We start from the raw sequence: 15227 nt of genomic DNA, 5'->3' as shown, positions 1-15227 counted from the left end.
CAGATCTATAAAGAAAAACGAAGAGACTATTAGAAAATCAGTATGTTCTGGTACAAAATCGAGTGTGAAATTATCATCAAACACAAGAGATGTTGTTTTAGAAAAGGCCGAAAAAGCTTTAGTGATGTGGATAGAAGATAATGTACACAAAAGAATGCCAGTTGACTGAAATTCCATCAAGCAATCAGCACTGAGATTTTATGAACAGATTAAAAAACTGCAGCCAGATACTTCATCTCAAATCGAGGAAAAAATATGAATTTCATGCAAGCAATGGTTGGCTGGTTAAGTTTATTAAAAGACATGCTCTTCATAATATAAAAATTAAAGGTGAAACGGCTTCTGCTGATGAAACAGCTGCTAAACATTTGCACAAAAACTTGCTAAAATAATTGAAGACGGAGGTTGCACTCATGAACAAGTTTGGAATATGGACGAAACCGGCTTTTTCTGGAAAAAAATGCCAAACAGAACGTATCAAAAATGGAAAAAACTGTTGATGGGTTCAAAGCAGCAAAGGATCGCATAACACTCCTATTTTGTTCGAATGCTTTAGGAGATCGGATGTTAAAACCACTGCTCATAAATCGATCATTAAGACCACGGTCAATGAAAGGCGTACATTTTTAAAAATTGACAGTTCATTGGATGGCCAACAAAAAAAAAAAAAAGCTTGGGTGACCATTGATATTTTCACTGAGTGGTTCCACAAACATTTTGTGCCAGAAGTTAGACGCTATTTGAATGACAAGGGTCTTGAATTTAAGGTGCTTTTGATTCTTGATAATGCACCCAGTCATCCTGCCATAGAACACCAAAATGTGCAAATTTTTAATTCTGCCGCCCAGTACCATATCATTGCTACAACTTCTAGATCAGGGTATAATTGCGACTTTTAAAACATATTATTTCAGACGAACATTTCAGTACGTTTTGAACAAGCTAAATGATGATGAAACACTGTCAGTTATGGATGTGTGGAAAAAATTTTCAATTATAGATTGTATTGATCAGGTTCAATTATCGTTATCTGAATTGAGACAGAACCTATGAATGCATGCTGGAAAGCTATTTGGCCCGCATGTGTTAAAGAGAATGCTCCTGTTCCCTTCAATCGTACTGCAGAATTCCCCAATATAATAAGTTTAGCATGTGAAATTGGCAGAGAAGGAGTCGATGAGCTTGCGTCAGCAGATATCGAAGAATTGTTAATTGATAAACCTCTTAGCGAAGACGAAATAGTGGAGATTGTTTCTGAGACTCCTGAAAGCGAAGAAGTCAATGATAATGATCAAGATAATCCTACTTTTACTGCTGATATAATTAAAGAAGGTCTTAAACCAGCCGGTAATTTAGGCAATTATTTTGCCTGACATGATCCAAATGAAGAACGTGTGCTGGGAAGTTTTCACGTGAGAAGTTGTTAATGTCTTCATACAGAGAATTATATTGCGACTTATCTAAAGCATCAACACAGTGATTAATAACTGAGTTCATGCCTAAAACTACTGAAACAACCAGTGGTACTTTTGTTCAAGACATGACAAGAAGAATTCCACAAGTTGAGGTGGAAGTCGATAATACCATATCTAGTAGTTCTAGTGATATTACAGTCTCACAAAAACAAAAGCTTTCGCGTTTATTGTCAGAGACTGATAGCGAATAACATACTTTTTTTTTATAGAAGCCTTAGCAAACAACAGAAATGAATATGTTTTTTTTTTAAGTTATTAAAATTCATTATATGTATGTGTGTTCTCCATGAAATGTAAAAAAATATCTTATGATCCCAACGAATTTAATGTTTGTTTTTTTTTTCATTATTCTGCTTATATTTCAGGTTTGGAACCAATCTTCACTTTTTCTATGGAGTCAGTAGTTCTTTTTACGCATAATTTTTAGGAACATATCTATCGCATAAAAAGAGGTTTAGGTGTATATCAATTTTTTTTATACAATTGACGATTTATAAAACACAAAAACCATACATTACTACTATATATGCTATCTAAAATATTATTGCAATTAGTCACTTCAGTGTTGCATAACGGATTCTTGAACATCAAGGGCTCATAATGCTACAATGGGGCTTCAAACATTTCCTGTTTAGATTATTCTGTTTTGTGCTTATTACATATTACAAACATTAACTCAATTCATCTGTCTAAGCTAAGTCTATTTAAATCCTTTCTGACAAGACTTGACATCTCATTAAGAAGTGATGCAATGGTTCAAACAGAGTCAAAATTTGAAACATTAAATTATACCTGACAGGAAATTCTGTTCTTGGTTTTATCCTTTTCCTAAGCATGAGCAACAAAAGTTTGTAAGTGAAGTATCTTCATGACTAGGCTACTTACATACAGAGACGTGCGACTTTACATCAAATTACCTTAGTATTAATTAATGCATAGCACACCTCCTTTCAAAAAAGTATATATTGCCATGTATTAGGAGAAGGGTCACCACCCAAACTACAACTAGTGCATGGCAATACATCAAGCACTCAATACTACCCAAAACTAGTTTGGGTAATGTTGACGTCTCAGTGAGAGCAAAAACTCATGGAGATACCAAGAACTATGATACAATATAATATGATGATATACCACTTTGCTACTCAAATTATGAAGATACTATTTTCCATATAAGTTATGAAGAAAATATTAAAAAAGAATAAATCTAGGAAGGTCTATTATAACCAAACTTATAAATCTCTCCAATGAGCTTAAAAATTAAAGTATACAGCTAAATTCTCAATTGTTTATGGTGCAGATGGGTTATCAAGCAAAAAGAAGAATCAAATAAATAACAGGCCTTGAAAATAAATTGAACTACGTAACAAAATGAAACCAATGGGGGAGATCAGAGAAGAATTACATTGCACATTCCAATAATAGAAGAAATAAAGAAAAATTGTTCCAATGGTATGGACAAGCATACACAGAATGCCTAATGGTAAAAAGAATATAAGTTATCAAGTATAATATTAAAGTAAAAAAAAAAAAAAACTTTGAAAATTTGCTAAAATCAACAAACAGGAAATACACTGCACAATTATTATGCATGGATAATTAAAAATCAATTTGAGCAGGTAAGTATTAAATATTGCAACATCTTTAACTGATTAACACTTTCATTCCAAGCTGAAAATTGGAATTTCGTGCGGTGGCCAAATTTTTTTTTTTTTTTTTTATTTAGTTAGCGACGTCCACACAATAACACATGATTGGCCGTTTGGTGAGAACTCACATTGCGCGATATTGCATGATTGGCAATGAACATGTTAAAGTATGTATACATGTGAATGACTTAATTAAATTGGAGTTACTCGTGACATAACAAGTAGCAAAATGATTGCAAGGAGTCACAATGTTACCAAGCATTTAATGTAAATTAAGTAAGCAGAGAAAAGAAATGGAAAAAAAAAAAAAAAAAGATGATGGCTCTGGAGATGTGGTTACCAAGTAGAATCATGTGGATCAGCTGTATAGAAAAAGTTACAAACCAAGTACTTGAAAGAGCAAACCAAAAAAAAAAATTACTGAATGAGATCCAGAGGAGAAAAATGAAATTCTTAGAATGTGTGCCAAGAGAAATAGTGACTAATATGATCATTACAGGAGTAAAATCTTGTATAGAGGAAATTTAGAATAAAAATTTCTCTATACCGATTTTACTTGGGAAATAAAATACTTGTAATCTAATTAAAATTAACACTTAACTCATTTATGCCATATTCAGTCTGGAAAAATGTTAGAATAAATTGTTATAAAAATCGTACAAACAAAGAAATGACTCAGACAGGATTAAAAATGTAAGATCTGAGGCTAGCACAACTCACGAAGGTCAACGAAGTACAGGGTTTCCCACCTTAACTCAGTGATCGCAGGGTGGCAGAGAAAATCCGGGCGATTCAATCTGTAGGAGTTCCAAGGTTGGGAGAACAGAATAAAAGGAAGAAGAAGAATCGATCACTATATGAAGGAAAATGAACACTAGAGACAAAAGTACTATACAGATCTTTAGAGATGTCCAAGATAGGAACAAGTGGAGGGCCATTGTCACCAATCTCCAGATCAGAAGTGGCACTCCACTTGTTCCTAATGAATGGATAAAAGATTCTTCTGGTTTTATATTGACAAAAAGATCATTTCATAATTCCACCATTTTTGAACTGCATTATGAAAGGATTTAATTTTGTGTTAAGCACAATTGTGTTTTTAAAATTTATACATTAAAATGGTCAATGCCATAAAATTAAAAATCAAACATTTTTATTAAGTTAAAATAAGTACAAAAAAAACGAAGTCTATTGAATAATTTCTATATATTACCAAATTTTTTACCAAGATGTCATCAGTTATCATATTTATCAAATATAATTTGCCCTCGTGTATATCTCTCACCCCCGATTTTACTTTATGAAAAAAAAAAAAATTAAAGTTTCACATGTGCCTTGCACAAAAAAAAAAGTTTAAAACTAATAGATGATGAATGTTATGGCAGTTTCAGATATTTTGGAATTCTGTTGAAGAAAATCAGCATTTCATCGCAGCAATCGTTGTCTTGCCTTTGTTGTTGAGTCACGTGATCTTTTGTTAATACAACACCAATCATATGTGAGTCTTAGCTATGAAGACTCACATATCTCTACCAGCTTACCATTGCTGTCAGTTTTGCATTCTGCTTTCACTTCTAATTAGTCATTCGTGAAGGATTGTTCATGACATATCCCAAGTCTTGTAAATTACTGGCAATTTTTGCTTGAAATATGAAGAAATGTTCAAGTTACAGTGCTCGTTTTAAACTCAAAAATGGTATGATTTTTGAGTTCAAAATGAGTTGAAAGGACAAGCAATAATGAAACTGTTTGCTTTAATTTAATTACAGAAGCATTATCGTATGATGAAGATGAACCACTGATCACATAAATAACGTTGATAATTAAAATTTAAATAAATTCATTTTATAAATAACGTGAGCATTATAAATTATAATGAATACCGAGGATTTAATTTTAATGTCAATGATTTAATTATAGATGTCAATTTAGCTTATTCCTGAAAAATTTTAGTTTCCAAAAATTCCCATATATATCTTGCACAATTTTTTAACTTTAATTTTTGGGGAAAAAATTAATTATATTCAAGTAAATACAGTAATACAGAATTTCAGTCTAAAAAAAAAAAATTGCCAAAAAAAATAAGTGATATCTTGTTTTGCTATACAGCAAAGCATAAACTAAGTAAAGACGGAATTCTGGACCTTCTCCATGGATCCTACTGTACATCACTCTTAATCTGGGCACATTAGTTAGAAAAAATTTGTCTTATCTATTTCATATGTCATAATTAGAGGTATACTGAAAACATTTAAGTGTTGAAGACAAAATAAATTTGGTTATATCCATTGTAATTAGTGCTTTCAGAATTAAAGAGCATATCAATTCATATCTAGTAAGGCCTAGATCTAGAAGTTCTACTGTTGCCTTCAAACTGTTCCTGCAAATGCATACAAAAGAGGTAACCCGTCTCAGATGTTTTTAAAGGTGAATCCTATTGAAATTATAAGAATGAAATGTTACGCCAAATATAATAAATTAGCAATACTTACAATTCCCTCTTGGAGATCACAATTTTCAACATCTTCATATGCAATGCTTTCCTTCTTACAAACAGTAATACCAAGTTCTATGGTTACACGATAGTTCATTCCAGATACTACCTAAAAATTCAGAATTCCTTTAATTTCCCAATCATATGCTTATATACTAGCAAATAACTAATTAATTATATAAAGTAATAAAGCTCAGTTTGGGAGGGAAAAAAAAAAAACATGACTTGATGGATTTAAGTATCCAAAATGCCACCATCTGGGATATGAATGGCCTTATTGAGTTGCTCATGGCTCACAGTGACTAAGATGCACACAAAAGCAAAGGCACCATTACTGATAAAAGTGAAGATGCAAGGAAAGTGAAGCAAATGAAGCTCATAGCAAATGAAGGACACAATTCCTCATGGGAATTAAGTGACAGGTGAAATTGAAGGACACTGCAGTCTTGCATGTATAGAATTCCATTGACAAAATAAAAAAATAGCCCACAAGGCACTCCTCACTAAACGTGATTATTGAAACTGGTTCTCACTACAACAGCATCTCATGAGTTGAAAGCATAATGCTCAAAACATACTTTTTCTGTTATGTATAGCCAACTACACAATGTTCAAACACAAGTTGAAGGACCCTTTGGGTTTGGTTTGTACTGAATACAAAGGCCTATAGAAAGCTCATAGCAGACTACACACACTGTCAAGATAGGATAGTTATTTTTGATAGAGTATAACTCCCAGTATAATTCAGCATCACACTAGTCCCACACGATAAGGAATCATTTCAATAAACTATGAATCACTCATCTTGAATGGCTTAATCTCAAGACCCAACCAAATGAACACCTCTAGAAAGCAAGCTGTCTAGATCTAGACAAAATATCCATCACTCACAGACCATGGGATTCCTTGCAGACAATGTAATAAACTGGAAAAAAAAATCAATGCCAAAGCTTTTACATGTCACCATCCATGGAAAAAAACACAATAATAGGTCTTGTTGTAACAAATTTAATTGCATTTTACAAAGTGATGAATGTTAAATAACAAGTATTCATACAATGATATTCTTGGACTGTGGAAAGGCATTTGATAGATTGCTGTATGACCAGTTGGTGTATAAATTGGAGAAGATAGATAAGAGAGGCTGGTTCTTTGAACAATATCTGCAATCTGCAGATATTGTTCAAAGAACAATATCTTAAATATCTCAAAAGAATGGGGGGGATATCTCAAAAGAATGGCAACCAGTGATGTAACACCAGGGTCTGCTGTTAAACAGTGGCCTGAAGTTGCGAGAACACACTGTAAAAACAACACAGCACACTGTTCCTATGATAAAGAGCATATTCTGACAAGTAGCAATAAAGAGCATAATATCCTTCATCACAGATGAAGATGCTGGTCAGACTGTACAATACAATGATTACCATGCTCAAATCTTAAATAAAACCTTTATTCACTCATCTCTAGATCCTGTCCATAATTTTGGAAAGGATCCAAACACGAATGCATAAAGCAATATTGAGGCTTGGGAATGTTGGGTATGGAGAGGTTGAAGAAATGTAAATTGGATTTTGGCAGATATGCAAAAAAAGAGGTGCTGTGATAGAGATATTTAAGCTGCAAGGGATTATATGTAATGTGGAGAGTGAGAGATTGGGATAACAAGAAGCCTTCTGTAAAAGTTGTGTGAAGATAATGCAGAGAGGAAAGTAAGAAGTAGATTTTCCATACAGGTTTATAACAATAACATGTTCTAGTTCTGTAAAACAGAACTAGAACTTTAAAACTTAAACGTCACATGCATAAATAACTTCAGTCAGAAGTATAAATATTTACTATTATTTACTATTATAAAGCATTAACTTTCATTTTATGGTTACTGTGATTAATTTTTTTTAAACCAAACCTGTTTCTTGGCATCATGAATCTGAACCATCTTGGCATGGTAACCAGTCTTAAATTCGTGATTTAATTTCTCAGCTGCATACCTCGCAATTTCTTTCACTCCTTCATCTTCAAGATCAGCAGTTTCCCACTGACCAGCAGCGAAAATACAAACAAAAAGAGCTAAGAACGCAGCAATACGAATCATCTTGTATCACTTTCAGGCGTAAGGTAAAAAACATGCCTTATACCAATTGCTTATATACCAAAATTAACACCTGCGCCATCTACAATTGATAACTATTTGCACAAAGTCCAAAAACGTATATCTTATCGGTATTCATTCTCAAGATGAAAATACACAAAGACCTGCTGTGAATTCTCGAGTCATCTCCCCCCCACACACACCAGTGGCGTAGATGGGGGGGGGGGGGGATGGAGGTCCACCCCGGGCGGTACGTTGCGTTTAAGAAATCTTGCTATACTGTCTATAGAACAGCAACTGAGTGATGAAATAGCCTTCGACAATGTCATCGACGATTTTGCTAACGGAAAAGCAAGAAAAATAACATTTTAGAATGTTGGAATTAAAGTTTTACTTCAAAAATAAAACTAGTGTTTTAATTTATTTCCCTATATGTCATTTTGACTTTTTGAAGTATATTTGGTGTGTACTGATAAGAGCGACAAATTCAGGGACCGCCCCGGGCGACAAATTCAGGGACCGCCCCGGGCGACAAAAGCTCTAGCTACACCACAGCCCCTCCCCGCACACACACACACACACACAAAAATGCAGTTAACATATCAATTATTCACGCAATAAATAATGTATTTAATATTTCTGACGTTTATATGTTCTTTAGAGGAGTTCTCTTATCTAGAAGTATAGCCTCTAAAGACTTTTTATTTATTCAATATTACACTGTGTGTGTGTGTGTGTGTGTGTGTGTGTGTGTGTGTGTGTGTGTGTGTGTCGTTTCAGAAGTTTAATGAACTGAAACGCTAGGAAAATATCAAAAATAGTAAATAATAATATTTTTTGGTTTACCGATCAAGTGTTGATCAGTTTTATTAACTGAACCAACTAGTTTCGCCACACTTATCTGTTGGCATCTTCAGGGCTTACATAGAGGTTTAAACAATCTCACAATTATGCGTAACTGCAAACTGACAAGAATAACTGTAAAACACTGACTAGAATAATTACAAATAAAATAGTATCGAACGTGAGTGAAACACGTATCGCGTGTACAAGATCAGCTAGCTGTTGCTGAGGAACTTTCTGTAGTTTGTATTAAAGTTCATTTCTTCCGTTTTTAAGGTTCTGATTAGGGTTTTTCATATCTCTGGGAGTATTAGGCCTTGATTTCTGTTAAGGTTGACAGTAGAACGGGCGACTGTGGCTGCATCTTTGAAAATTCTTGAATGGTAATCTTCCTGTATGTAAGGGGAACAGCTTTTGTCCAACTCGATGACATGGTTAGTTGTAGAGAAATGAGACGATAGGCCAGAGATGTCCTGTCTGTTGTTTTTGACATAGCCAATGTGCTCCTTTTTCCTGATTTCTCGAAGTCTGTCCGATGTAACTAGAGCCACATGAGCATGGAACATTATAAACTCCAGCATATTTGTAGAAAGGATGGTTGTCTTTTGGAGATCTTAATAGTTTACTAATAGATTCTATTGGTTTGAATGTTACTCTTATTTTATGTTGTTTGAGGAGATTGACGAGCTTGTTGGAGATGCCACTTACAAACGGAATTGCAATCGTTTTTATATATTGAATATCTTCTTGTTCTCTTTGTGGTGGTTATATATAAAAACGATTGCAATTCCGTTTGTAAGTGGCATCTCCAACAAGCTCGCCAATCTCCTCAAACAACATAAAATAAGAGTAACATTCAAACCAATAGAATCTATTAGTAAACTACTACGATCTCCAAAAGACAACCATCCTTTCTACAAATATGCTGGCGTTTATAATGTTCCATGCTCATGTGGCTCTAGTTACATCGGACAGACTTCGAGAAATCAGGAAAAAGGAGCACATTGGCTATGTCAAAAAACAACAGACAGGACATTTCTGGCCAATCGTCTCATTTCTCTACAACTAACCATGTCATCGAGTGGGACAAAAGCTGTTCCCCTTACATAGAGGAAGATTACCATTCAAGAATTTTCAAAGAGGCAGCCACAGTCGCCCGTTCTACTGTCAACCTTAACAGAAATCAAGGCCTAATACTCCCAGAGATATGAAAAACCCTAATCAGAACCTTAAAAACGGAAGAAATGAACTTTAATACAAACTACAGAAAGTTCCTCAGCAACAGCTAGCTGATCTTGTACACGCGATACGTGTTTCACTCACGTTCGATACTATTTTATTTGTAATTATTCTAGTCAGTGTTTTACAGTTATTCTTGTCAGTTTGCAGTTACGCATAATTGTGAGATTGTTTAAACCTCTATGTAAGCCCTGAAGATGCCAACAGATAAGTGTGGCGAAACTAGTTGGTTCAGTTAATAAAATTGATCAACACTTGATCGGTAAACCAAAAAATATTATTATTTACTAATTTATGATCAAAAAATAACCTTCATGAAGATCAAAAATAGTTTTTAATTCTTTCAATATTTCGTCTAGGTTACAGAGACACCGCCAAGGATTACAATGTGAAACTTCTAGCACACACAAAGGCAGCACAAAACTAAGTGAAACATGTGGAAGAAAGACTAGAATCCTAACTAAGTGGGGTACCTTCTATGGGCACCTGTCGGCGTCGTAGGAAGTAAACTGGAATCTCGATGTATTTCCCATATTTTGAGAAGTTTTATGCAACAAGATTTATTCAAATTAGAGTGATTTTTAAGAGTACAGCCAATTCCAAAAACAGTCTTCCTGTTCTATTACTGTGATGGCACATGATGGCCTTTTCCCAATTGATTCTGTGAGGCATATGTACAGCATGATATATTTCCGTAGATATATTTCTTATGTTCTTCCATTTGGACAGTAAATAATCTTCCTGTCTGTCTACAGTAGGTCAACTTGCAGGAACAAGGAACAATATACATCTAGAGCTATGAGAAGAGGGGGTTTGTCTTTAGTGGAGCAGATAAGGATAGCTAGTTTAAGTGGGGGCTAGAAAGCTGTGTAAAGATTGCATTTCTTTATGATTCTAGCTGTTGTTTCTGATGTGCCTCCGACATAGGGGAAGGTGATAGAATTACTAAAATCTCTCTGAAGGGAAGTCGTGGAATGGGGAAATAATTCTTTTTTTTTATACTGTGGTAACTGTAGCCATTAGATAAAAAATTGTATATGATAGGGTGACGATGCAAGACAGACTTCACTGGAATAAAGGTTATAGGCTCTATTGGTCAGCGTTTCAATTATACCAAATTGTTGAAAGATGTGATGGGAAAGTTTGTGAATGTATCTGTGAGTGTGAGTGGGTTGCCTATATATCGAAAAGGACACATTACCATTAGGTAGGCGAGTGTCCAAGGTGTCTAGAAAGGCTGGACAATTATTAGTTTCCTTTTCCTGCAAGTTGGACTACTATGTATGCCTGCCTGGTTGGCCGAGTGGTTAGCGTATCCGCTCTCCAGCCAAAAAGGCTGTGGATTCGAATCCTGCCGTGGGTATGGATGTTTGTGATTGTCTGTGAAAGCAGTGGTGGTAGTCGGCGGTAGATGGTGTTGGTGTTAGATGATGAAGGTCGGTGGAGTAGTGAGACGAGGAGTTGTAGAGTTGATGCCTTCCCTCGATGAATCTTTGGACTCCCTGGAGATGTGACATAATAATAATAATAACAATAATAATAATGTACAGATAGGAAAATTAGCTACCATGCATATGGAAGAACATAAGAAATATATCTGGGTTATAACTATGGTCATTCGAGTCTTACAGACCATGCTTTGGATGCAACTCACGGAATCAATTGGAAAAAGACCATCATGCTCCATCACAGTAAGATTAGACTTATTTCAGAAATACTGTTTTTGAAATCTGTTGCCGTTCTTAAAAATCAGCCTAATTTGAATAAATATGGTTGCATAAAACTTCCCAAAATATGGAAAACACTGATACTTCGAGACACAAGAGCACTCAGGACTTAATCTTGGGGGGGGGGGGGGGGAGAGCGAGTTGAGTAGACGATTTCAGAATGCACACTACGCATCGCATACGACCTATGACTGAGCATCTGCAATGTTCGCTAATTCATAAATAGTATAGAAATAGAAGACACGACACAGCATAAATTTAAAAAATAAATTTTAATTTCGAAAAGATTTTTGGAAAATTTTCTAGTGTTTTCCCCTTTTTCTTTGGGGGGAGCCAGGGCCTCCCTGTCCCTCACTAACTGAGACGAAATATTTGAAGAATTAAATATTATTTTTAATCGTTTCCAAGTGCTGTTTCGTCCCATTAAACTTCCAACAGTATTACACTATCGAAATGTAAAGTTAAATTAATTAGCAATTATCGACTTTTTAACTGATGGTTATTAATGACAAAATTTTAGAGTTAGAAATGAATTCTACAAACATTTTAATAGCTTCGATATGCATATCATTCCTGTTAAAATATTCTTCTGGAATTACAAAAAACAGGCGCAAACTTTGGTGTGCATGCGCTTGGATAAAGGATGACAACAATAATTTATTGTCATTTATAATTTACTTTAATGATCCTTACTTGTGAATTGTGCTTTTCATTCGACTATTAGGTTTCACCTGTATTTTGATGCCTTTGCATATCGAATTGACTGTGTATTTAAATTCCTAAGGGCTAAAGAGCGCAGTTTATTGCCATTATAGAATAAATTGGCAAATAGGATTTTGTTCATTATATCAGATCTCGGAAGCACACACGGGTATCTTTAACGTTGTCATGTATAAACTTCCCAAAAATATTGCTTGGTAATCAACTTTGGCAAGGGCAAAGCGCCTCCGTAGCGCAATTGGAAGAACGACGGTACATTGCGCCCTTCGATTGGAATAGGCCTAAGTTCGATTCTCGTCGCGACGGGAGGGATCTTTATCTGGTCGATTTCAATCGATGGTGAGTTAGCCGATCTCATACGGAGGTAGCAGGGTTTTTTCTCCCGGAAGCTCGGGTTTTTCATCCCGCATACATACAAATCGGCCCTTCAGAACACACGCAATTTACAGACAAAAATTACTAGTTGTGGTGGTGTTGGAGGTGGGCGGTAGATGGCGTTGATTCGTAGTAGAGGTAAGATGTAGAGACAGTTGAAGATGTCCTCCCGCGATGAGTCTTCGGACTCCTTGGAGGTATCAGGAATAATAATAATAATAATAATAATAATAATTAACATTCTTCTCCCCCCCCCGTAACTCGGGTTTCTAACACTTGTAACACTACTTGATAGCCTGGGATCTATTAGTGGAAAGTTGAAGGATGAGGAGTAGATGCCCACCTTCTTCAGTTACTTGAAAAAGCTCTGCATACTCCATTTGGGGAATAAAATGAGTTAGAGCAGTTATTTTAAAAAAAAAAAAAAAACCTCCTAAGGACTCTTATTTCCTAAAGGGCTAGGCATACTAGCACTAACTTTTTGGAGATTAAAGGAGAAATCAATATCCACCCTTAGCGCCTACTTGATGCAATTAGAAGAACGATAGTATGTTGCGTCCTTCGATTGGAAAAGGACTAAGCTCGATTCGCGTCGTGACAAGAGGAATCGTTATGTGTTTTTTTTTTTTTTCAACTGAAGGTTAGTTAGTCAATCACCAATCTCATACAGAGGTAGCAGGGTTTTTCTCCCTGAAACTCGGGTTTTTTAATCTCGCGTGCAGGCAAATCGTTCTTGAGAACACACAATTTTGCAGACGAAAATATTGGTGGTGGGCAGTAGATGGAGTTGTGTGTATAGATGATGATCGTAGTAGTAGTTCTGTATAGTTGGTAGATTAAATGGTGGACATGGAGAGTTGTAGAATAGAGTAGAATTCCCTTCTTAATATGTCATTGGACTCCTTAGAGGTGTTGCATAAGAATACAGTAATAATAATAGACAATCACATATAGTTGGCTCCAAAACTATCAGTGATATTAAACGGCATTCCGTGAAGTAAATACGGCATACACCTGACCTGTCATCATATCACAGTCCCTAACATTAACGCAATGTATCACTGTCTGAAATAGTGTGGGTTATACGGTTGTTTTGCTTGAGTTTACGGGATTAAAAACGCACTTCATCGTGCTAGGGAATGACAATCTTGGGATCTGGTCGAAGAAAAGGCTTAGAGAATGTCTTCTAGTTTGCAACTGGAATCAAACTTCGAATGGCCTGCGCTATGCATGTAAATACTATTTCTACAGAGCTACGTAGGCCTACATAGGATTTACGAAGTAGTAAATAGTGTTAGTAATATGTGACAATGCCATGGAGCACATTACTGTACACAATCTGCAGTATTTCCATCTACAGTCTATAATCCACCATCAACATATTACATATGTTTTACATATTACATATTTCTCCCTAGTCTCTGGGAAATAAACCCTATTTCATTCATATGAGAGGTTTACTCACCTCTAATTGTAAGGGTCCATATAAAGTTTTTATGTTATTTATTAATCTTTCTTCGTTCAGTACTTACCAATTTTTTTTCATCCTTACTCTATGTTCCAAGCTAGATTGTTTTTGATTTTGCTCAGTAAACCAAATCGGATTCCTGACATTTTCTGGACATAAAAAAAATAAATATACATGTAAAGCATGTATAAATCCATTGTATATGCTAAAACATAATTTTTTTCTTATTATTAATCTAAATAAAGCGATTCATTTACGGTATAAAATATGATTATAGCTGTTTCTCATAGAACTTGATAAATCATTATGCAACGATTTTAAAATAAACATTTTAATCAGTCCAGAATTTAATTTCGCCTGAAAAATCTCTTAACAGATGCTTCTTCACATTATCCTCTTAAAAATGAAGGACAAGGACATACGATACATATTTTTTATCAAATGGAAAAGAGCAGCTGTTGATAATAAAGACATTACAGCAATGACGGTTAACATGACTTAATGTTGGGCGATAATTTAATATCATGACGTCTATTTGCAATATTACTCAATTAAAAAATAATAATATTATTAAATAATAATAAAAATCTTTGGAAAACCTTATTTTGACATATTTTGTGCTAATTTGTTTGTTATTACTTAACAGCATAAAATATGTCAAAAATAAGTTCAAGGAATAAATTATTAAAAAGTATACAGCAGTATAAATTCAATATATATATATATATATATATAGAGAGAGAGAGAGAGAGAGAGAGATTTTTTCGAAGCACTTAGTATCCATGCAATCAATTGAATCAACTTTATCTGGTTAATTTTTTTTAATAGAGAAGTGTCTACATACAGACAGCTAAGCACTGTTAATTAAGTCATATGAGTAAATAATCAAATATTTTATTTTCGTCCGGTTGTTATATGGTTATGTGTTACTGTTTATTTAGAAGAATATTATATAATATTATATAATGTAAAGGAGTTTGATAAATTGCCACATGACAAGCTGGTAATTAAAGTGGAACGGATGGGGGTGAACAGTAGATTGGTTCACTGGATTGGAGATTGGTTGTCTGATCGGTATCAGCGAGTTGTCTATGGAGGAGCGATATCTCAGAAGAGGAAAGCTACTAGTGGTGTACCTCAAGGGT

The 15227-nt window shown here is 34.7% G+C and overlaps 1 protein-coding gene across 1 annotated transcript in view; it reads right to left on the bottom strand.

The window, feature by feature from the left end:
* The window catches only part of LOC150101689 (cathepsin L-like), a 118618-nt gene extending 110857 nt beyond the window's left edge, over positions 1-7761 (bottom strand). The window contains exons 1-2 of the mRNA XM_090400126.1: positions 7528-7761; positions 5617-5727 (exon numbers count right to left, since the gene is read on the bottom strand). Coding sequence (XP_090256252.1) covers positions 5617-5727; positions 7528-7713 — 297 coding nt within the window. The 5' untranslated portion in view covers positions 7714-7761. The remainder of the gene's footprint in view (positions 1-5616; positions 5728-7527) is intronic.
* Between the last annotated feature and the right edge of the window lie 7466 nt (positions 7762-15227).

This window comes from Typopeltis vanoorti, chromosome 11 (genome assembly GCF_054136105.1).
Source record: "Typopeltis vanoorti isolate ZY-2024b chromosome 11, IOZ_Tvanoo_1.0, whole genome shotgun sequence".
Taxonomy (NCBI): Eukaryota; Metazoa; Arthropoda; class Arachnida; order Uropygi; family Thelyphonidae; genus Typopeltis; species Typopeltis vanoorti.
The sequence above is the reverse complement of the archived record's forward strand: the minus strand, read 5'-3'. Positions and strand labels throughout refer to the sequence as shown.